Here is a 24,270-nt window from a genome sequence, read left to right as displayed (position 1 = left end):
CATTAATTCGGATAATTGGAGTTCTACTGTAGCAGAAATTTCTATTCAAATATTTTTTTTGTATGGTACAAATCAAAAGAATTTTAGTAATGTTTAAAGTTAATTGATTATGTATTTAGTAATAGAAGGTATTTTACAGTAATAAATAAATATAAGGTCAATGTTTTTGTAGCAATCTGACCTTACATCAATATTACCAGTTTCATAGTCAATGAGTCTTAGAACCCTGTATTTTATACTTGTTTTTTTTTTCGTCAGATATGCTAGCACTTTACAGTACAAGGAGAATCTAATTCAATATGGAATTTAATCTTTCAAGTAGTTAGTATATTTACTTAACTTATATTTGTTGTAAGTAGGTTATTTATCTACATATAAGTGTTACAGTTACAATAAAATCAATAATAAAATGATTAGATTTCAGACCACTCCTTAAAACATTGAGCTTTATGTAGAAGTTAAAATAAAGGGATGATTGAATCATAGTATATTGAATGATGCATGTAACATGAATAATAATGAGAGTTCTTGTTTGTAAACATTTTTAAAAACAAACATTTGGTGCTGTACAACAGATTACATAAAAAAGTTTTAGGTAATATTGACAATGGCTGTATTGATGTTATTTCATTAAAAACTGGTCTGGCCTTGACCAATACTAAATTAGATGTGACTCAGAATCAGAACTGGTATAAAAATTTACATTTCATAACAAAACATATGGTGACATTTCCATAATGTAGACCTTCAAACTGATATTTTTATTATTTTATGTCATATAAATCGAATAATATGCGTTAGTTACAGGCCGAAGGCTTGTACATTCACGTAACTAGTACTATTACTATATTAGGTAAATAAATGACCTAAAACACAGTGTTTAATCTAACTGCACAAAAGTGAGCACATGGAGACTATTAACACCGTAGTCATTATATCACAACACAGTACTACAGCACAATAAAGAAATCAATGAAATATTTTGCACTTATATGAACTAATTTATAAACCACACAAAGCTTCGATGTTTGTTCGAGATTTCTTCTATTAAAAATATCGAGGCAATCATAACAATCGACTATAAATAATAAAAATAATAACTATGAAATATTATTAAAAGAAACTCACTCAGTAATTCACAGAAAAACGATTTAAATAACGATTAAACTTAGATTTTACAAAATAAATAATTCATTGCATTGACTGACAAACAATGACAGCAGAAGCAGACTTGAGATTCAATGACAAACTAACGAATGGACGCGCATAGACTATAACAGTCCGACGCGTTAAAGACTGAGGTCGAGAGACCTAAAAACTAAAAATGTTCCTTTAGACCCTAGAAATTTACGGGATCATTACTAAATAAATCAAATATTTATTTCAATGTTTATAATAATTACATTAGGACCTCAATAAAACGATGTTTTTATAGTAATAGACAATGACAGTAATGTATGTAAAATCTTTCAAGTTTCAAATCGTAAATGTCAATTTATTTACAGTTGATGCGAGTGCAAATAACCTGTCGTCGGCGTCTGTGATTGGAAATATCCTTTTTGCCGCTAGCCGCTTTATGCGGCGGTAAAATCTTGATTTGGCAAGAAAATACATCTCATTACATTATAAAAACGTGAACAATAACAATGGCGGTTGTTAAATCTTTAATGATACGGGGCATTCGAAGTTTTGGACCGGATGATTCTGATGAACAGGGAATACTGTTTGAAAGTCCTCTAACACTGATATTGGGACAAAATGGATGTGGTAAAACAACTATTATCGAGGCTTTGCGTTATGCTATTACATCGCAAATGCCTCCAGGGATGGGTCATAGCGATTGCTTTGTTCATGATCCTAAAGTTAACAGAACTACCGAAGTTCTAGCGCAAATAAAGCTGAAGGTAACCCATTTTACTTCTAAACAATGATATAGGTTAATAATTAGAGTCCATACGACAATAACACAAATATAATATTTAAAATTTGTTAATATTTCAGCTAGCTAATGCTCAAAATAAAAACATGGAGGTTACAAGATCTATGAAGGTTGTTTTACAAAAGAAAAAGGCTACATTTCGTACTCTGGACTCTTTACTCTCAGTTACTAATGAGACTGGGAAAACAAAGGATATATCAAAAAAATGTGCTGATTTAGATGCTGTTCTTCATGATGAGCTGGGTAAATAAATTTCATCACACTAAACATAGATACTAATGCTTCAATGTTTATCATCAATACTCATATTTCATTCTCAAGTTACAAGTCATAAGATTTATAATTCATTCATTAACATTAATTCATTTCTTTTTAAATGCCTTCATCACATGCATTACCATTCATATTGGGGCATTCAAATAATGCCTAGTATTATGGAGAGACTAGCCACAGGTAATAATATACCTAATACATAATTTATAATGTAAACTTTTTATCTACATTGTACTTTTATTGATTTAATTCTTATTGGTAGATAGTTCTTTTTGTTAATCTAAGATTATAAAAAAGATTATTAAGATTTCTTGATAAAATTTGTGTTTGTGCTTTCCAGGTGTATCAAAGGCAATTTTAAACACGGTCATATTCTGCCACCAAGAAGAATCAAGTTGGCCTTTAGATGAAGGCAAAAAAGTTAAAGAACGTTTTGATGAGATATTTGACTCAGACAAGTACAGCAACTGTTTTGACCGTCTTAAGAAAATTCGTAAAGGTTTTGCCACTGATATAAAAATTCTTGGTGAGTACCTTAAGTAGTAGTAAATTTGTATAAAATATAGATAGACATTCGGCTGGATCCAGGTTAAGCTCAGTAACAAGACACAGAAAAAAGTTCGCTAGATTATGTTATTAAAACCTCTTCTGTTACATTTCTAGCTGATAGAGTTGAAGTACTAGAGGACCAAAAGAAGGATTTGGATAAAAAGAAACTAGATGTCGTCAACACAGAAACAAGAATATCTGAAACTGAATTGAAACTTGCTGAAATAACAAGTGAAATCAAACCTATTGAAGAAAAATTGCAAACCATCAAATCTTTGGAAACTACACTCAATACATATGATACAAAACTAGAAAAATTAAAAGTGAAGTATGTTATTTATTTAAAATTAGTTAATTCACCAATCAAATGTGTCTACCCAGTGGCTTGGTCCTTGGTAACTACTTACATGTTAATACTGTGTGTTACAATGGTTTTCTGCCTTATAAAATGTATGAGCAAAATATTGTAGACTTATTTAAACATCATACAAAAAGAAATCTAATATTTCTGTATTTAATGTATTTCAGATTAGAAAACTGCCATAAACGAGAACAAGAGTTAAAAAAAGAAATAAAAAATATATTTGAAGGAACAGTACCAGAATTAAAGGAAAAAATTAGTAAGACACATGAATTTTACTTAAACAGCGATACCATCTTTAAAGCAGTGACATAATCTATAATAAATCATGTTTCAGCCAACTATGAAGCTACTGTTAAAGCCAATCAAAAGGAACTTGAAGAATCATACACAAAAATATCTAATTTCAATAATGAAGAACAAAGAGTAGCCAATGAAAAAGATGCAAATAAGTCTAGGCTTGAAAAGTTACTATTGTTAGACAGTCAAAATGATAAAAAAGTATTAGAGCGAAATGAATTGATTGTAAATGTCGCGAAATTAGCTGGTAAGCATAAAATGTAAATAATGAAAGCAGAGATCCATGTTAAGAAATTAAATACTTTACATATGATATTATAATTATGTCTATATTTGCAGAAATAGATGACATTGTTACTGTTGATACTAATGAAGAAGCAGATCAAGCAATGAATAAAATCAAACAAAAAGTGAAAACTCTACAACAGGAACTTGATGAACTTAAGTCATTTGCTGACAAAGAAGAAAAGGAGAAGCAGAAAATAGTTGACGAGAGCCGTGTAGCTCTTGTAAGTATACCTTTTGGAATGTAATGAAACAATAAAATAAAAGCACAGAAAGTAAACCATGTTCGTAATTTGCATTTCAGTCTCGCCACAATCAACAAATATCAAACAAAGAGAATGATATTGAGAAGAACAAGAAAGAAGTTACTAAGTTAGAGAAAGAGATTCTAGCAGCTAACGAATCTAAAGTCCGCCTGGAAGCTGCAGAAATCAAATTGAAAACTGCTGAAGAGTGAGTGTTTTGAGTGCTACCCTTTAATTCATAGCTTACATATCCTTATTTCATTCTTACTTTAATTTTGTACAGGGAATTTGAAAATTTTGAAAAGCAATTAAATACTGAGGAACATCAACATCAAATTAATGAAGATGAAAAAGAATTAGAGAAGAATGATGAAGAACTTGATGTAATTGATAAGAAGGTAAGAAACTTAAAAAATAAACATTATTCACATTCATAAAATGTACTTGGTATCAATATCTTATAATGAATAAAATATTTTTATATTTCCAGATTACAAAATTACAAAAACAATCTTCTAAATTGAAAGAACGCGAGCTGAAAGAAGAATCGCTGAAGCAAAAAGAGAAACAATTTTCCACACTAAAAAACAAACACAGATCAGCCCTGACTGAACTGTTGGGTAGTATGCCAGAGAAAGATTTCGTCTTGTCTCTCAAAAAGCTAGAATCCAGCTTAAATTCTGAAGTCAATACTTTGAAGAAAAATTTGAATAAGAAACAGACACAAGTAAGTTTTGATATTTTTAGACTATTATTAACCAAAATCTCGTGATTCTAACATTCACATTTATGTTTCTTGTGAAGCCTTTAACAGTGCTTGATATAAAAATGTTACTTTCTATATATTCTTGCAATAGTATTGTAATATTTATGTTAATATAATAACTTGTGTGTCATTAAACCATTATATAACATAAACTTATCCGCATAAATCAATTACTATTTGAACGTTCCCAAGGGGTTCCCCAAGGTTCCATATTTGGTCCAACTTTTTTTGATCCAAAAACAAATCGTTTATATTTGTTTTTTCTTTGAATTAGGTAACTAAGCTTGAAGAAGAACGGAAACATGTTCGTAATACTTTAATGGAACGGAACAAAGAACAACTGGAAGCTGAAGAGCAAATGTACAAGGCCTGTGGAACATCTACTTATGAAAATACATTGAGCAAAGTTATCGCCAATGTAGAGAAATTGCAGGTTTGTTCTACTTTTGTATATATTTTTTATTTATTCTTGTTCTGTATAATTATATAAGTTTAGTTTTCTTTTTAAATGTTACAGGAAGATCGCAATGTTCTCGAATCGTCTTTGTTTGTCATTAAAAAATACGAGTCACAACTGAAAGATAATAGTTGTTGTCCTTTGTGCAGTCGTGGATTTGACTCGGAAAGTGAGGTATGTATTTGAACCAAATCATTATTTACTTACTAAGTTGTTACTTCAAAGTATATATAGTATATTAGATATCGTTTTTAGGTGACAGATTTGATAACTCAGCTGAATACGAAAATTATGAATGTTCCTGATCAACTTAAGAAAGTAGCTGAGGAGTTGCAAATAGAATCTGCTAAGAAAGATGAACTTCTGAGTATGAAATCTCTGAATGAAAAAATTAAAACATTCAAAGAGAAGGACAAACCACAGCTGGATGAACGTATTGCTGATCTAGAAACAGTAAGTACCTAAATCAATGGAAGGAGCAATTATCGAAAAAATAGTCACAATAAAAGATTCATAATGTTTTAATTACTTTTTCATTTTTAGAATATTAACAAACTGACAGAAGAAGTAGATGGCATATCCATGTCTCTTGTAGAACCTGAACAAAAGTTACAAACGATTAAGCAAATTCAAGGAGAAATGCCTTTGCTTGACCGGTGCAACCAAGAAGTCAAAACTTTGACCAAAGAGGTAAGGTTCGATGAAATTATCCATTATTCTAAGTTAGAAGTTGAATATGTATGTAATATGTAAAATATTTGTGGTTGTTTACAGTTTGAAACAATAAATGCACAATGTTCCGAAGTAGAAACTGATATGACGTTAGAAGAAGCAACTGCTAAACAAGCAGAATTGAAACAGACGATTTCAACTTTGAAAGCTAAACTTAAAACTGCACAAAAGACACTCAATGCGCACAACAAGAAGATACAAGAATTAGGTTCAAAGAAGAATAAAATTAAAGAAGAATGTCTGAATTTGCAGAAGAAGGTAAGGAGATGTTTTCTTAGGCTTAAGTCTTTGACAGCCAATAGAAAACTGTTGAAGGCAAATCCTCCGCTAACGTCGGTCACCGGTGACCACCACGGCGTTCAATGTGTTAAAGGACTACTAACTTGGAATGTCCACAGGTTCAAGAGATATACAATCTTCAAGAAACTAAAAAACAATTGGAAGCTGACAGGGAGAGGTTTGTAACAGAGCTAGCTGAACTGAGAAAAGGAGTTGAACCTCTTAGAGAAGCACTGAAAGAAAAAGAACAAGCTAAAGCAGAGGTTGTTAAAAAGAACAGGTAATAAAGACATGCATTTTCATTGTTAACACCAGTTTTCATCATCAAAGCTCTAGGCCCTAGAGCAGTGGTTCCTGGCTGTTGTACCACTAATGGTCCGCAAAGGTAAAAAAATGATCCATGTGTGTAGAAAACTGAGAAAAGCAACTGATATCAGAAATCCAAAAAAGTGAATGAGTAGAGTGTACCACAAGAAGTGGTGCCTAACTTAACAAGAATAATAATTATAAACGTTGTTATTGACCAGGAAAAGGTTGGGAACCCCTGCCCTAGAGCATTTCACCAAGGCCTATATCCATTTTGTAACTATCCCCACTATTGATTTCTCTCAAGTATTTCTTTTATGAAAGTATGAACCTAGTTCTAAATAGTTCTAATGAACCAGAATTTTAATATCATTATGTAATTTTTCAGAGAAAAGATAGAAAACAAGAACAATGAGATAATGAAAATCACAATAGCTTTTGACAAAGTTAAGTCAATTGATATTGATATCAGACAACATTTGGAGAGAAATATTCCTCATGAGAAGGCAAAGAAGGAAGAAGCTATTAAGAAACTTGAAGATAAACTAAAGCAGATTCAGTGTGATAGACAAGCAACTACCAAGAGGATCGAGACATTAAAAGATGAAATTAGTAAAGAAAAGGTATGAGTAGAAAACAAATATATATTGCAAGCCACATTCCTGTTGGTCAAGTCGTCGAAACCGCGATAGAAGAGCAATAATCCCTGCAATCAAAAGTAGGCTTTATTGGGTCTTATGTTTTAAAATATATATTTTTCTCCTTTCCAGATCTATAAACGTGAATTAGATGACAATTTGAAACTAAGAGAAGTCCAAAAGGAAACCCAGGATTGTGAAAAGGATGAGGCTGACATCAAAGAAAAGCTGAGTACAATCAACAGAGATGTTTTGAAAGAAAAGAATACCTTGGCGGATAAACATAGAAAGCTCTGCAGTGAAAAGTTTAAAACTGATGGTATATTGGATGAACTACAGGTATGATTAAAGACCATGTTTATTTTAGATTCAAAATCTATGAACTAGTTAATCATTATTCTCGTTAAATTACAGACTACATTAAAAAAGAACAAAACGGACCTTAAGACTGCGTTAGCCAAAAATACAGAGAAGAAATATAGAGAAAAATATTTTGAATTGCAAGTAACAAAAATGTTGGACAAGGATGTCAAGGATTACGCCGCTGCGTTAGAAACTTGTCTTATGGAGTATCACAAAAAGAAAATGGAAAGCATCAACCTTATCATCAAGTATGTACTTATTATAACTTTCGTGAGACATAATTAATTATTATGTTATCGGCTTACTCACGTAACTGTTTGACGAGGAACTCGACTAGTTTCGAGCATTGACATATGAGCCTCCAGTATGGCTTGAAACTAGTCGAGTTCCTCGTCAAACTGTTACGTGAGTAAGGCGATAACATAATAATTACTTAATGTATGTTCTTACTTGATTTACTACTACTAGGGTTGTTTCAATGTACCCTAAAAATACTGACTGACCTGGTTTCCTGCGAAGCCACTATAAAACCATTAACGGCGCATTCCAATAAACTACCGATCGGTAAATTTGCTTACGAGCCGTAGAATTTTGACACATTTTGTATGGAGCTTATGTCAAAATTCTACGGCTCGTAAGCAAATTTACCGATCGGTAGTTTATTGGAATGCGCCGTAAAGCTATTTTTAGTAAAATATTTTGTCTGTTCTTGCAGGGAGCTTTGGAGCAAAATTTACAGTGGTAATGATATAGATTACATAGCTATCAAAGCTGAAGGAAGCATGTCAGATAATTTAGAACGGCGTAAATATGAATACAGGTAAGGGAAGATTAATTATATTATAACTAGCGACCAGCCCCAGCTTCGCATGGGTGCAATGGTGATATAAGTATTATTTATGTATTACACATATAAACCTTCCACTTGAATCTATCTATTAAAAAACCGCATCAAAATCCGTTGCGTAGTTTTAAAGATTTAAGCATACAGACAAACAAACCAAAATAGTGACTTTGTTTTATACTATGTAGTGAAATCATCTTATACAGAATCTATGAATTTATTAAACACTAGCTTTTGCCCGCGACTTCGTTCGCGTGGAATAGTGACTTCCGGCAAATTTTTGGTTTTAACCACATAGTTCCCGATCTCGCGGGATCTCTTCAAAAATGAGATGTGGAAGATATACCAGGGAACTCTTCAAAAATCAACATAATGAGCTCTGCGTTTGAATTTAATAGATGTATACTCACTTAGGGCATTGAAAAAATAGTTTAAAAACGGACTTAAACTAACTTAAAACTAAAGAAAGCTACGAATTACGAATTTATAACAATTAAAAAAGAAACTATATTACAACCTATCCTCTATGCTATAATAACCAAGCTTAAACTAAATAATTTAAAAGAAACGACTTAAATCTAATCTAATTAATTTATAAATTAGACTTACAATTTTATTAAAAAAACTAACTACAGTAACTACTAATAATCGATATCAAACTAAACCTACGTTAAATAGTTTAACCAAAAAACCAGGAAAACCCAACAAATAAACTTATTAATTGACAAATACAACGAAACCAATTTAGAATATACGAAACAGCAGGACCACTACAGACAAATAATATAATCATACGACTGATAATACACTTTTTCTACGATAGTACCGAAGCGCTCGGCCGATACCCAACCAAATGAATGTAACGAAACCATAGCGCGATCTATTTCGATCCCAACGCCATCTATCGAACTGCGAGGACCGCCCGGAGGACACAGTAGAACATACAGTGGCGGTGTGCCCTGCGTGGGCCGAGCACCGCCAAGTCCTCAGGGATGTGGTCGGCGACGGCGACCTCTCGCGCCCGGCACTGGTTCAGGCCATGGTGCGGAGCGAGAGGGATTGGGATGCCGTCTCCTCCTTTTGCGAAGCAGTCATGCTAGCTAAAGAGGAGGCGGGGCGCGTGAGGGAACAAACCTCCTCACGCCCCAGCCGTCGCGAGAGACACTCTGGGCGTCGGGGATCGCGGGACGATCTCCGGCCACCGTAAGTGCGGGCCTGTGGACGGCGAGCAAGGGTAGCTCATCGCCCGAACAGAACCAGACCCGTGCGTGCGGCGCGCCTCAAAGAGCCATCAGACCACCACAGATGGGGCCCAGTAGGGCTGATGCCTGATCCGGAGCTGCGGACTACCTAGCGGGTTTACCGGGGCTCCGGCTCGTAAAGCAGGAGAAGGAACGGGGTGGTTTTTAGTCAGTAAGAGTCTGACACTCCCTCTCGCCTCGCCCAAGGCGGGAGAAGTCATTGGATGATTTTCCCCCATCAAAAAAAAAAAAAAAAAAAAACTCCATCTATCGAGGATAAAGACAACTTGGATTATTTATTTATACTCCGTTCGGGCATTTTCTTTGTACTAAAAGTTTAATTATATTGATATTATTTTTTTCATACCTTTTACTATTTATTTACTTTTTTCGATGAATTAAAACAATAACATGAACCGAAGTCGTGTAACGATCGACATAGAATTATCTATACTCCGTTAGAGCATTTTCTTTGTACTAAATGTTTTACTATATTGATATTATTTTTTTCATACCTTTTTACTATTTATTTACTTTTTTTCGATGAATTAAAACAATAACATGAACCGAAGTCGTGTAACGATCGACATAGAATTATTTATAAATAATTTATTTCTTATTTTTATTTTTTGATTTTTGAAATAAAAATATATCTATGTCCTTTCTAAGGTTCTAAACTATATCTGTACCAAATTTCAACCAAATCCGTCAAATAGTTGCGGAGATTAATGGTATAAGCATAGAATGTTCGACGTGATTCTTTAATTTGACATAACTTTTTTATTTATGAACCGATTGACATGAAACAAACACTAAATGTAAATTTAAGCATCCCACAATATATTCGTGAAAACCGCATCCAACTCGGATCAGCCGTTTCTGAGATTAGCGCGCACAGACGAACAGACAAACAGACAAAAAAAAAGTTAATTACATTTTTGGGTTCGACATCGACATAACAATAACCCCTGCTATTTTTTTTATTTTTATTTTCAATGTACAGACAGCACTTTTCTACGATTTTATTATATGTATAGATTTTTATTTTTTGATTTTTGAAATAAAAATATATCTATGTCCTTTCTAAGGTTCTAAACTATATCTGTACCAAATTTCAACCAAATCCGTCAAATAGTTGCGGAGATTAATGGTATAAGCATAGAATGTTCGTCGTGATTCTTTAATTTGACATAACTTTTTTACTTATGAACCGATTGACATGAAACAAACACTAAATGTAAATTTAAGCATCCCACAATATATTCGTGAAAACCGCATCCAACTCGGATCAGCCGTTTCTGAGATTAGCGCGCACAGACGAACAGACAAACAGACAAACAGACAAAAAAAAGGTTAATTACATTTTTGGGTTCGACATCAACATAACAATAACCCCTGCTATTTTTTTTATTTTTATTTTCAATGTACAGACAGCACTTTTCTACGATTTTATTATATGTATAGATTTTTAATCGAAATTAATTTCAGAGTGGTCCAATGTAAAAACGGAGTTGAAATCGACATGCGAGGCAGGTGTAGCGCTGGTCAGAAAGTATTGGCCTGTCTTATCATTAGACTGGCTCTCGCGGAAACATTCAGTTCTAGGTAAGTGGGCACGGCTTTGTCTGCTGCAACTGTTGTTCATGTTACATATCAGTAAAAATGCCATCAATATGATAGATGTTGAGGAAACTTAATAAAGTGTTGTATTTACTTTTAGATTTGGAGTGTTAGCTTTAGACGAACCCACAACGAATTTAGATCAAGATAACATTAAAAGTCTTTGCATGGCCCTTGGTGAGATCGTTCAGGAACGAATGATGCAGAAGAATTTCATGTTCATCATCATCACTCACGATAGGGAATTTATCGAGTCCTTGGGACAAATAGATAAGGTAACACATTTCTTTGAAGTGTCTAGAAATGATGAAGGTAAGTCTAGAATTAAGAGAGTTAAGTTTACATAATTTACTTGTTACTAAATGTAAGAGAAGTATTGTAATCATTCCTAAGTTTCTGTAGTTGTTAAGAGGCAGTGCCTTATTTCATTTTATAATTATAATGTTATATTTTTTTTATAATGATAATAAAAACACTTTGATAATATTTGTTTTTCTATTTATTTAAACATGTCTTTGCATAAAATAGATATTGGATAACATAAAATAATATTTGTATATTAGCACTTGAAATAATAACTTACTATGGATAATGGCTAAGTATAAATAATTTAATTAACTGATACCCCTGTAATGAAGTTTAAAGGTTCACAGATGGCATTCTGATCAACGTGAAGAATGTTGCTCTCTTGTAGAACAGTTAGCGTGACACCCAGTAGCTCAGCTACTTGTGTGGAAGGAAAAGATTGTGCCAGACACTTTGCTATATAAGGTACCAAGTCTTCAGTGAAACACACACATAGAGACAGAAAATTCTGCTTCTCAGTATCAGTAAAGCTTTGCTGTTCTCTATAATAGAAGGTCAACAATACTTGAACAGCCTTGTTGAAAGATTCTCTAAATGCATTGTACACTTCCTTCACAATATTTAATGGGGCTGTAACTCTCATTGAGTTTAATACTGATAGCATGCCATTACAGTATTCAGCCAGAGGATAGTAATCAAGCAGGTTTTCTGGTGGTCCTGTTGATACAGTTTCGTTTATAGGCCGAGGCACATTCTTTATACTCGGCACTTTATATGTTCTCATCTGTGCTTCAAACTGGTTGTCTGCCTTCTCAAGTCCAGTGTGGAATTGCGTTAGAATGTTATTGCGGAACAGTGGCGTCAGAACACATCTCATATCTGCCCCAACTCTTCCAAATGATAAGCAGAGATACATACACTGATTTAAAAGGGACTCAAAACTAGCTTCATCTTCCTTTGGCAAATCTTGGTTCAATATTTGCGCCAAAGTTTCAACCTAAAAAAGGATAAAATGGATATACATAATCTGTTTCTCTGGTAAACTCAATTATTTATTGGTAAAACTTTGTAAGCTTTGTTATCCCATACCTTTAATTTCAACCAGCAAGATAGGGCGCTAGTGCCGCTCAATTCGTCATCTCTAATTTTGGCCTCTTGGGAATCCGACAAAAAGATTGACTTGTGTTGTGTGAGAACATTGAACAGATGAATTCTATGTAGTTCTATGATTCTTCGCAATAATCTTTCTGATGCTGAAATTGAAAACAATATAATCTAGTAATATAAAAATGAATTGCTGTTCATTAGTCTTGCTAAAAGTTGAAAACAGTGAACCAATTGGAAGTGTGTGGAGTAAGGATGGAAAAGTAAGAAAAAAGTGTTTTGAGTAAATACAAAGTTTGCTGGGTCAACTAGTTGTATTATAAAAAATGACATCATTGAAGTAGATTAAAATATTAATCATACCTTCAGTATTCTTAGCATCTTCCAAAGCTTTTTCAAACCAAGCATTTCTGGCCTTCAAGAAGTGCACATGCAGCCCATCAGCACTAGCTGTATTTTTATTGCTCCCTGAATACAAACTGCTTTCATCTTCATCTGTAGATCTATACACTGTATTTGCTCTGCGTAAATAACCCAAAATCTATAAAAGTAAGACAACAGGATATTATTATTATTTGTACACATACCATAAACTATCAGTTAATATTTGAACAGTTTCAAACACTTACTTGCAAACATTGCGGTAGAGGCAAATCATATCTTAGTTGGTTGAAGAGGTGGTAAAGAGTCTCGAACCACAGGGTCATAATCTCAGATGTGGTATTCTGTAAACAAATTTAATGGAATAAATATAAAATCTTCCATTATACTCCTGATGAGTATCTCCAGGAGAAGTTGACTGCTAAACAAATACCTGTACAACTGGTATTTCGGAGTATCTTTTGGAGAGGTTACGGACAAATGTGAAAATGTCTAAGGCACTCTCGTAATCTTCAGCATTCAATGCCTCACGCATTAGAGATGGTAGTTCCAATAATTCCAACAACTTGTCACTTTGGTTACGAATGGTGCTGTATCGGCTAGAAATCGTAAAGAATGTTTTTATTAGACACAAATCAAATATTGGGAATATATCAAAAGTAGATTACAAATGAAATATTTTTTACCTTTTCTCTTTGACAATATTACCAGCTATTTGTGAGAACTTGTCACATTCTTGTAAGAATATTGGTGTATTATCCAGGAATGATGAAAGTGATTCCTTAGACTTTGCCAAGTCATTTATAATTGTGTGTGATATCTCGGCTGTTTCCACAAATGTTTTGTAATTTGTGAAAGCAAGCTCTTGTGTCTGTTCCGTCAACTGTTTCATCTCTTCGGTCAATCTTTCTGGTTCCTTACGAATATGTTCCCAATTTTGTGACCCTAATTTTTTAATATAATCCGTGATATCACTGAAGTATTCTGCATTTTCTGTAATAAATAGTAGTAATGTAAAATGTTGTTTTGTAATATTCTATACAAATTATACAATTAGGTTTTCTGCCTTGCTTCAATCCTGATCAATATAGTTATAGGACTTAGAAAAAGTTTATCATCAGGATATGAGTCTGTGGGAGTCAGTCGAACAGGAGATCTCAAGTTCGAATCACATTACTGGTGACAAGTTGACATTACATTGAATATGATGGACTACAGCCTGTATCTTTGGGGATTACAAAAGTCATGATTGTTAGGAAATTGGTGAACAATATCAAGGAATACAGGCGAATATAAATTTTAGTCCTTTAGATTTGGTCCCGGTTTGTATAAAACTTTAACAGTAGGTACGTAGCCATACAAAACAAATGCCTTACCTTCAGCAGAGTCAGGGAATAATAGTTGACAAAGTTCTTTTAATTCCTGTGCCATTTTGTTTCACTCCAGAATTATTTTTATGAGATAAATAAACAACTTGTACACGAAATCATACATTCAATTTCTGTCATAATGCTGGCAGAGCTGTGACAGTTGACAGTTTTTATCATTTGTCAGTTGGTAAGGCTCTGTCTATACGGACTGATGATAATGATGATGATGGTCTCGTTCACATTACGCCGGTAAAAAAAACGTGTAGTAAAAACTTCTGCGAGTCGCAGTGATAAAAAATCTAATTAATCATTTCGGTATTGCATACCAACCACTCACAGTTCACAGTACCAGTACCGAACAATAAACAAACCATAAAGGTATCGTTGTAGACTATGCCTTATAACCTAAATTCACTAACTATTATTATCACTACCTATTTAATCAATTTAAGGACTAATTATATGACCAATTCTTGGTATAAAATATATTACAAATTATTTTAAATACAAGACTTTAATTTTGGGATTTCATTGGAAACTTTGAGTGACTCGAAGTGAGCGTTTCTTTTTGTCTATGGTAGGGTTGGAATGGAAATGGAAGATAGCCATTTGTCTGATAACCAAACAATAGAAAATATTGGCTTTACGTGTGCAATTTTTAGCTTAAAACGATTAATCTGTGAATATTAGACAATATCCAGGTGAGATAATTTCAAAAAAATGTAATGACTTTGGTTATATTATTGTTTTCATCGATGATGAACTATCGATAAGTTCTATGATTGCGTCACGTAAACGTATAGATATGTAAAATAGCTATGATTATCGTGTTGAACGTGTTATTTCTTACCATGGAAATGTTAATTTTTGCTATTTCATAAATAATTAAAGGTTTAATGATTACTACAACTAACCTTCTACTTTGACAGGATAACCTAACCGTTTTTTACATCTTTACTCCCAAGTTGACACCATTTTTGTTTCGGCTTTCAGGCTTTATTATTAGAACTTACTTTTACAGTAATGAATATTTTATTGCCAACGTTTGTTGGTTTTGTGTAATACATTTATTCGTAGTTTTATGAAATGTAGCGAAATGATAAGGTTATGTTGATGTTTTGATTCAAGGATGTTTTACGATGTATCTAAAATGATGACAAGAATGTAATCAGCTATTTTCTCATAAGCAATATTTTCAACCATATAACCGAGATAACGAGTTTTTTCGTGTCCGCTGTGTGCAATTGTAACTAAGTATTTGTTATTTAATAGATTAATCATAATAATATTCATTAACTTAAATATATTTTTTATTTTAATGAAATACTAATTATTGCCATTAATAATTAACCATTCTTGCGGTCAGATAAACTCCAAGATCATAAAACATTTTATTTATTTTTCAAGTTAATAAAATCTATGACATTGTAAAGTTAATTAATAATTACCATCACTCCATTGAAAGTCTTTTCATGTAAATGTTCATAATTAATATAATTAAAATACGTAAATGTAATTCACAGTAAAAAAAACTTAGGTACTTATTTTATGTGAATGAATTTATAGACACAATTCGGTCTAATTCAGTAGTTCTGGAAACAGCCTGTATCACATGTCCTGAGTAAGCTAAAATACTCAAGAAAGTCATCAAGTCATATTTGGCTAGTTTTGAAGTGCCATCCACTTAGGGATTATGTCCCACTGGCTAAGAAAAATGGGTAGTCAAGTAGATACCTGATTTATTGTAAATAGATGAATGATTCTGTCAGTATTGTTTGCTATGTTAAAATTATAGCAATATTTATCTACAATCAGTCCACAAGGACTATAAACCAATATGTTATGTGATTTGTCAGCAGCTGAGCGTGCTTCCAATGAGACATCTGTTCTCACCATATTTCCAGCTCATTGTTTGTTCTATAGTTCCTATATTCGGTGCCTCCGCTGGCTCTTAATATATTTATTTATTTATTCAAGCTTTACACACATAGTATTATCTAATAGTCTAACCTTAGGCAAAGAAGCAAAGAGTATTATTAAGATGTTTGCAAGGAGCAAGCAATCAATGATAGTAGTTTAGGCTTAGTAGGCAGGCTAGCTCAATTGTGTTACATATTAGCTCTTTTCTTTATCTTATAGAAGCAGTACCTAACACATATTTATTTGCAGGTGTTTCCTGGACCCAGAACGCTGCCAATGGAGTGAAATTAGCACTTCAATATGGACGCGGAAGCTGAAGACTTCAACCTCCAGTGGGAGGAAGAAGTTGAAGTAAAGGTAAAGAAAGAAAAAGGTTTTATATAAATTTAGAATGTTATGTACAGTATCTCACCTATATTGCTTGATTTTCTTCATTCAAATGGTGAAATATAGTAGTACTAAATATAAAAGCTTTAGATTTCCCAAGTTTCTTACTACAAATTAGGAAGAAATAATCTTCCTATCAAACTTATGGACTCAATTTTTTTTTTATGTACATATTAAAAGGTTATACCTAAGGAGTAGGTGTACATCTATCTTCTACTAGACAGTGAATTACCATGCTACCTCATCAACATAACATGACCTTTGAATCTCACTTTTTATTACTTATTTTCTACTAATGCTTTGCATGTGTTTTTTATTTCTTTAACATCCAATTACAATACACAAATTCCAAAAGCATTAATCTTGTCAATGATATGAATATGGATAAAAATTATGTAAAATATACATATAAGTAATTAAGTATAAACATTATTTCATATGTTAGCTTTGTTAGATAGATATTGACAAGTATAGATTACAACCAAAACATTGATTGCTTTCAATAATGTTTCTAATTAGTAGGTTTTGTAGACCTTCTAATTAAGCAAAAGTTTTACTTAAGATTAGTGATTGTAGTTTCTTTTTGCAGAATAAATATACATGTCATATTAATATAAGAATTTTTGAAAAATGCCAAATCAGATTGCATTACTATTTATTGTTGTTTTTTTGTTTGCATGCCAATGATTTGTTTTTTATGCATGCAATGTTCAATTTATTCTCCCTATCTTTTATTTTCTTCTTATGATTTTTTATTTTCTTCAACACTGAAGAAAATGTTTGCTTTCCAGCCAGGGCCGGGTGTTGTTGGAACGGAAGAAGTGATTACAGGTCTAGAAAACATGCAACACACACATTTTGGCACGGTGAGAGACTGCTCTTTAGTATATACTAGTAAACCCGGCGAACTCCGTGTCGCCACTAATGATTTCCCTGTTTTCCTGCATTTCTCTTGAATTTTTCTTTGCCGTAATTTTCACAGAGCCTAAGATCTTTTCAACGAATGCAAAACCGTGAAATTCGGTTTGTGCGTTCTGGAGTTATAGCATCAGGAAGGAAATCCTGACTTATTTTTATTTAATAGATTATGATAATTGGTTTTTTACAAGCTTTATTCAGCTTACAACATTTGTTCTGTCTGTTAATGTATAGAATAGTTTTTTTTTATTAATGTATAATTTTTATGTTACCAGTTGAAAGTTGAAAATCAGATATATCCGCAAACATCTGAAGAGATGATGAGTACGGACCAAATGGCAGCAGAAAACTTAATGTTTCTGTCTCAAGATGTAGTGAGTTACACGGAGACTGCTGAGCTAGCCGATGATCCCAGTGTCGAATGTGTCACTGAAGAAGTCATCACAGATGATTGGGTGATACCCGGTGGTCAAGAAAGGTACCAGTAAGCTAAACTTTTCATTGTATTTATATTCCTTTTTTCTTCTAAACTTCTTCACATATTATAGTCTGTAACCATTTTTTCTCCTTTTATTTCAGAGTTGAAGTTCCTATGGATCATTTAAATCACCCTGATATAGTATTAAAGGAAGAGAATGAACTTGATGTTCCCTTGCCAACAGACCAGGTAAAATATGCAACAGTACACTTTACTTTCAATGACAGTTAAATAAAAACCTGTACAACTTTACATATGACATCATCAATGTAATCATTAGTTAAACATGTGTAGATAATTGAAGACAAACGTAAAAAAAAAACATTTCAGTGTATTATAGTCATTAGTGTATCATGTTTTTTTTTTATCTACAGGATGAATACACAGCGATGCGGCCGTGGCCCTGCGACTTCTGTTCGCGGCGGTTCCGCAAGAAGGCTGCCTTAATGAACCACATGGTGGCTCATCAGAATGATCGACCGCACGCCTGCAATTTATGCGGCGTGCGATATGTACGCAAGTGCGATCTCATGAATCATCTCAAAGTTCACGCCTATGTGCCTGACAACCCCGACTCCATAGATTATGGTGAGTTGACAGAAACTATACAGCAACTTCTTGCATGATTCTTAAATAACTTCTATAACATTCAGTAAAGAATAACTTTCTAAGTTTATTTGTTAAACATTCATCTAGGGATGAAAGGCCTGGGTATCAAGTGTGTGAGCGAGACAGAAAGTGTCATCGGAAAGGAAAGGGTATGGTAACAAAAATAGAGACGCGATAGTCTTCTAGACGAGTATAGTAACTCAAATGTATGCTACAGCTAAATAGTGCTATTTTATTACCAGTACATGTGAGATTTTTATTAAATAAATAATTGTTATTGTTTATTGTTACAGAAGATGTTCTAGACAATAACCAAATCGTAAAACCAAAGAAGAAACGAGGTCGACGGAAAAAGAATCCTGAGCCAGTGGAAGAAGAGGTACTACTACTATTTTATTTTACTATTTTTTTAAACAACACCAAAGACATATGAGCTATTGCACAAATTCTGCTTTGAGTCTTTTAGTTGTGATAATTAAGGCGCAGTTTCTCTCTATCTGTACTTCTATAGTCATGGATTAATATTCACACATTTGACAAACAAATAAATCTAGACAGCCGAATGCGAATATTCCAATAAATAAACAAGAAAACATGTTAGCTTTATCTATAAATCTTGTGCCTTATACAGAACGGTATGTGGGAGAACATGACGTCAGCGCGCACGCAGCAGTGGTCGCGTCGCGCGCGGTCCCCTGCGCGGCCGCCCCCCTCGCCGCCGTCCCCCGCGTCCGAGCCCGCGCCCCCCTCGCCGCCGCCGCCACCTACCGACCCTTCGCGACCCTTCGTCTGTCGCCACTGCGGGGTCGGATTTGCCAGGGAAAAGGCACTACAGTCACATGCCCGGGTAAATATTTCTCATTACATTTAATTTTGTAGCTGATGATATTTTTTGTTAAATTATTAATGTGGTTTTGTTTTTTTATATGTACAGATTTGTTCTTATTTTAACATATTGAATGAGTTTTATGATTAAAGAAAGGTTCACCTAACATTAATCAGTTACTTTATGATACACTTTGTCAATATCTTACTCACTATAGTTTAGTAATCAATAGCCCCATCAATCGCTCTCTTTGAAAAGAAAATTATTATTCTGTAAACCTTAGGAACAAATCCAACAACACAATAATTATGAACATAATGTAGTATAATAAACAGTGCATAATATCATACATATACACAGGTGCACGGCGGTGACTCCCCGGTGGAGTGCTCGTCGTGCGGCGAGCTGTGTTGGTCGCGCGAGGCACTGGCCACGCACATGCAGCAGAGACACCCGCATCTACCGCCGCGGACTGAACAACAGGAACAACCCTTCGAAGACTCCGACTCCGGTATGTACTAACCATAAAACTGACCTGTCTGTCTATCTCTAGGTAGTTTAATTTAAGGAACATATCGAAAATACCTTTTAAAAACCTATTTAAGTTTATTATTAATGTAAAAAAAATATTGACTAGAAATAACGTATTTAAAAGGACCATATTAGCCACTCTCAGTTAACAAGTATGAATATAAAAATAAATAAATTAAGTTGAAGAGATGAGCCAAAGTTGTGTTAATTGATGTTTTAATTTTTATTTAATTTAATGGTAAATAACAAACGTGATTATAACATACCTCTCACCGTAAATAACATAACACATTTAGAAGATGTACATTAACAATATAATATTTGTATTGTGTAGGTGACGACATGGAGTTCCGTCTGTCTCCGCTGTCGCACGGCGGGGGCGAGCGCGCCGTGTACGACACGATGCGGGGGCCCGAGCTCTTCTGCCAGGACTGCGGCGTCGCCTTCCAGAGGGCAGACCTGCTCCGGAGACATGTCGCCGCTGCGCACAGGTACAACTACTATATTAAACAAACACTTTTCTGAAAACGGTAAAATGTGTACTATATGCAGGCAAATTGAGAACCTCCTTCTTTTTTTGAAGTTCGTAAATAATCATCAGCTAAAACCTTCTCTATAAGGGGGCTTGGAGGGTCTTAGGTCAGGTCATGTATCAGGTTTCTATTGCTCATTATTAAATATGTTTGTGCTAGTGTTTGTATAAGATTGGCAAATATTGACTGGAAGTATGTATGGCAGCTACAAGCGGCACTGCGACAGTTCGAGCAGTACGTGGGCGGAGCACACGTGCGACGTGTGCGGCGAGGGGTTCACGGACGCGCTGCAGCTGCTGGCGCACGCCGAGGGACACGCCGAGAGACATCGCGCGCCCTCCGCCGCGCCCAGGTACATACCAGCCTTCTAGTCGACAGCATTCTAAAAATAATTTTGATATGACCAAAACGGTTATTTGTTTTTCTATTTTATTGAACTCCACTGCTGAATAACAACCACTTCTATACCAGCCTTTTGTCTTTCTTCACTTACACTTCACTAATCACTTATTCTCGTTTTTGTTCCAGATTAAAAAGAATGTCTAGAGGTCGAAATAATGCTGCGTCATCGAATACTGCCCGTCAATTCCCATGTAGAGTGTGTGGTGAGTACTATTCTAATGCTACGATCTAATCGTGTAATTATCTAAACCACAATACCTATAAATACATAAACTTGTAAATGGTTTGTCCAGGCAAAGTGTTTGGTTCGCGGAGTTCGCAACAGATTCACATCCGGATCCACACCGGCGAGCGACCGTACGCGTGCCGGTTCTGTTGGAAAGCCTTCGCAGACGGCGGGACTCTACGGAAACATGAGAGAATACATACAGGTACAGTGCATTATGAAACCGTTTATCTTCCGAAGAATTTTGTATGCTTCATCCTAAGGTTCAACTGGTAGAAAATTCCTAATACCAAATATGATATGAAGTCTAACTGTTAACTAATTAGATGTGCATGATGAAGCTTTATTAATAGTGCAGAGTACTAAACACTGTCTGAAAATCACGGATAATACGCATGTATATGAGGAGTATGTTATAATTGCAGGAGAGAAGCCGTACGCGTGCGCAGTATGTCCGCGCGCCTTCAACCAACGCGTCGTGCTCCGGGAACATGTCCGCTCGCACCACTCCGCGCCCGACCGACGCGCTAACGGTACGACATCCTTCGCTCTTATTTATTGTTTTTACATTTTAATGTGGTCTTAGTTGTCGAAATGTTGACTATATAAAAGATGCCATGATCATTATGTTTCCTTGTGGCAGGTGGTCCCGCGTATTGTTGCGTAGTGTGTGGACGTACTCTACACTCCAGCGCGGAGCTCGTGCAACATCTCATACAACACTGCGACGCAAACACCGCGCTCAAGAGGCAACCACAGGTGAGGACTATCTATTTGTAATTTATGCTGATAGGATGATATTAAATCTGTTGCTAATGTTAATTGAGACAGGCATGACATGCATGCAACTATATATTTTGCCAAGACCTGTAGAATTCAATGTCTGTAATGTGACAACTAAAGTGATATTTGTTTTATTTGAAGACGGGCCCACGGAAATATAAGAGGCGGCGAAAATTAAAGACAGAACAATCACCGACCCCTCGCGATTGGGAACGTAACTCGCCATCCCCACCGCCAGCGTCTCGGTCGCCGTCGCCCGCCTCGCACGCCTCCGACCCTCTGGAGACGTCCCCCGTGCCCCCCTCCCCGCCGTCGCCCGCGTCCCCCGCTCGGCGCAGGCGGCGGCGCGCGGCGGCCGGGCCGCGGCCGCGCATGATCCACACGCAGGAGGCCGGCCGGCCCCGCCGCCGCGCGCCCGGCCGCCGCCCCACGCCGCCGCCGGGCCGCGCGCCCTCGCCGCCGCCCCGCGAGCGCAGCGCGCGCCAGCGGCGCCCGCCGCGCCACCCGGCCGACGACCTGCGCGCCATGCAGCACGCGGAGGCCAGCGAGGCGAGCGAGGCCGAGACTGCGCCGGGCGGTCCGTTCAAGTGCGAGATGTGTGCGCTGGAGTTCCCGCGGCGCGACGCGCTCCTGCTGCACGTGCCGGTGCACATTTGACGGCCGCGGGTGCTCCGCCGGCCCGCGCCCGCGGACCCTGCGCCGCCCGGCGAGGGCTGAGCGACGAATCTCCACTGAATACAGATGCGGCGATAGTGTACCGTGTGCACGTCTTACTCGAAGCTCACTGGTGTGACTTATTTTTGTGTCTGTGACTCTCAAAAAACTTGTAGCTCTGGAAATCATTGACATCATTATAAATGTTAATAATTCACTATATACAATACCTATATGTTGTATAAAAGATAAATGTTATGTGAAGCCATTATTTGATGTTTATATTATGTAGCAATCTGTACATTGTGATAGATTAACAATTTTGTATGACTGCCATTCAATAATTTTATTTCTTATGCATGTTTGATATGTTTCTAATAATTATGAAATCACCAAATGAATGAAGTTGTACAAGAATATTCGTTTAATAGTAATATGATCCGTAAAATTTGCATACAAATATAAACATAAAGAAAATTTATTAGAGGCTACATAAATTCAAATGTTTGCTGGTCAAGGATTACAAACGATTCAAAAGTGAGTGATTATTATAATTCTAAAACGTTTTATTTTACAGAATGGATTCACACAGAATATTTGTTTTGAATTAAAACCTAATTCTATGCATACTTTGTTGTACGACTAGACTAATGACTAAATGACTGCTGACTTGACTGTTTCGTTACATTACCGAGGTGTGTTGGGTATCAAGTGAATTGTTGTATTATACTAATTGACTGATTTATTGATTAGTTCAATGTAAATTTATTATATTCTAGGGGTAAAATTATGTACATAATATGTATGTAATAATTAAATTTGTGACAGTTTTGATGTTTTCATTGTTTAGTACAAATTCTGTATGTTTTGGGGTTTTTTTTACGGTTTTTATCCATTTTATTGTGATATAGACATTAACAAGATGTTGTGCCATGTAATGGTGATGAACTGTCTTGCTTTCTCCTATTTAAGACAAGCATTATCTCTAATCTGGAATAGAAATTGTTAATTAAACTTCCTACTTGAAACAAAATTATTATTTCTTATACTCCTAGTATTAAAAACATTGTGCAATACATTCCCCAAAATACATGGTAATTATGTATGCCTTTCTAAAATGTATGTAAGAATTCTGTTCTTTGTTTTGGAATGAGATAAGGATCAATACTATTGTACATAATATACTGAAATAAAACGTTAATATGCGATGTAATAAGTTTTTCTTTTTATCCCTATACTAGCTACTTCCGCGCGGTTTCACCTGCTCTGCTCGGTTCTTATTTATCGTAGCGTGATGTTTTATAGCCTATAACCTTCCTCAATAAATGCACTATCCAACACAAAAAGAATTATTCAAATCGGACCAGTAGTTCCGGAGATTAGCGCGTTCAAACAAACAAACAAACTCTTCAGCTTTATAATACTAGTATAGATTATGTTGGTATGCTGACCTAGGAGGATTTGATAAAGATATGGTATTAAGGGCTTGAGTAGTTGCATAAGACATGACCATGTGAAAGAATGTTGGAGGACAGCTGTGTTAAAAGTATGTCGATTACAACAGTTCAAAATACTTGACTGTTTCTAAATTGAAATAATACATCTGACACTGGGTGAATACATTAGGTGGATAGGTCCAGAGCC

The 24,270-nt window shown here is 35.2% G+C and overlaps 3 protein-coding genes across 6 annotated transcripts; 2 read left to right on the top strand and 1 right to left on the bottom strand.

Moving 5' to 3' along the window:
- The first annotated feature begins 1,492 nt into the window (after positions 1-1,492).
- Positions 1,493-11,684, top strand: LOC118268905 (DNA repair protein RAD50). The gene is made up of 22 exons (XM_050704729.1): positions 1,493-1,904; positions 2,002-2,182; positions 2,553-2,738; positions 2,876-3,089; positions 3,290-3,381; positions 3,460-3,669; positions 3,762-3,931; positions 4,012-4,160; positions 4,236-4,350; positions 4,443-4,679; positions 4,993-5,151; positions 5,236-5,349; positions 5,431-5,628; positions 5,719-5,865; positions 5,950-6,165; positions 6,306-6,466; positions 6,881-7,115; positions 7,263-7,469; positions 7,545-7,741; positions 8,209-8,313; positions 11,067-11,183; positions 11,299-11,684. Exons 1-22 carry the CDS (start codon positions 1,647-1,649, stop codon positions 11,543-11,545), a joined length of 3,915 nt encoding a protein of 1,304 aa, XP_050560686.1. The 5' UTR covers positions 1,493-1,646; the 3' UTR covers positions 11,546-11,684.
- On the bottom strand, positions 11,675-14,534 carry LOC118268922 (conserved oligomeric Golgi complex subunit 8). The gene is made up of 7 exons (XM_035583736.2): positions 14,366-14,534; positions 13,676-13,982; positions 13,423-13,588; positions 13,238-13,333; positions 12,972-13,149; positions 12,594-12,757; positions 11,675-12,501 (listed from the first exon to the last, which is right to left on the bottom strand). Exons 1-7 carry the CDS (start codon positions 14,418-14,420, stop codon positions 11,809-11,811), a joined length of 1,659 nt encoding a protein of 552 aa, XP_035439629.2. The 5' UTR covers positions 14,421-14,534; the 3' UTR covers positions 11,675-11,808.
- A 368-nt stretch (positions 14,535-14,902) lies between these two features.
- LOC118268911 (zinc finger protein 48) lies at positions 14,903-23,842 on the top strand. 4 transcript variants are annotated; one of them, XM_050704748.1, is made up of 16 exons: positions 14,903-15,060; positions 16,529-16,636; positions 17,458-17,532; positions 17,860-18,068; positions 18,164-18,251; positions 18,437-18,650; positions 18,965-19,050; positions 19,303-19,518; positions 19,858-20,008; positions 20,363-20,519; positions 20,767-20,913; positions 21,090-21,166; positions 21,257-21,394; positions 21,615-21,722; positions 21,833-21,948; positions 22,114-23,842. In XM_050704748.1, exons 2-16 carry the CDS (start codon positions 16,580-16,582, stop codon positions 22,627-22,629), a joined length of 2,355 nt encoding a protein of 784 aa, XP_050560705.1. In that variant the 5' UTR covers positions 14,903-15,060; positions 16,529-16,579; the 3' UTR covers positions 22,630-23,842. The 4 variants fall into 4 exon arrangements, with proteins under 4 accessions (XP_050560705.1, XP_035439611.1, XP_050560696.1 ...); XM_035583718.2 differs by having other exon boundaries at positions 17,440-17,532; positions 17,860-18,062; XM_050704739.1 differs by having other exon boundaries at positions 17,440-17,532; positions 18,968-19,050.
- Positions 23,843-24,270: the final 428 nt, after the last annotated feature.

Source organism: Spodoptera frugiperda, chromosome 2 (genome assembly GCF_023101765.2).
Source record: "Spodoptera frugiperda isolate SF20-4 chromosome 2, AGI-APGP_CSIRO_Sfru_2.0, whole genome shotgun sequence".
NCBI lineage: Eukaryota > Metazoa > Arthropoda > Insecta > Lepidoptera > Noctuidae > Spodoptera > Spodoptera frugiperda.
This window is presented reverse-complemented; position numbering and strand designations above follow the sequence as displayed.

Bases quoted from the DNA above. Each gene is read 5' to 3' on its own strand.
- LOC118268911 (XM_050704736.1), top strand. From the start codon at position 16,580: ATGGACGCGGAAGCTGAAGACTTCAACCTCCAGTGGGAGGAAGAAGTT. The intron at 18,651-18,964 runs GTGAGTTGACAG...TTATTGTTACAG, and splicing joins CCCCGACTCCATAGATTATG to AAGATGTTCTAGACAATAAC. The intron at 19,051-19,302 runs GTACTACTACTA...TGCCTTATACAG, and splicing joins CTGAGCCAGTGGAAGAAGAG to AACGGTATGTGGGAGAACAT.
- LOC118268922 (XM_035583736.2), bottom strand. From the start codon at position 14,420: ATGGCACAGGAATTAAAAGAACTTTGTCAACTATTATTCCCTGACTCT. The intron at 13,983-14,365 runs GTAAGGCATTTG...TATTTATTACAG, and splicing joins ATTCCCTGACTCTGCTGAAG to AAAATGCAGAATACTTCAGT. The intron at 13,150-13,237 runs GTAAGTGTTTGA...TTACTTTTATAG, and splicing joins CTCTACCGCAATGTTTGCAA to ATTTTGGGTTATTTACGCAG.
- LOC118268905 (XM_050704729.1), top strand. From the start codon at position 1,647: ATGGCGGTTGTTAAATCTTTAATGATACGGGGCATTCGAAGTTTTGGA. The intron at 3,932-4,011 runs GTAAGTATACCT...TTTGCATTTCAG, and splicing joins ACGAGAGCCGTGTAGCTCTT to TCTCGCCACAATCAACAAAT. The intron at 4,161-4,235 runs GTGAGTGTTTTG...AATTTTGTACAG, and splicing joins AAATTGAAAACTGCTGAAGA to GGAATTTGAAAATTTTGAAA.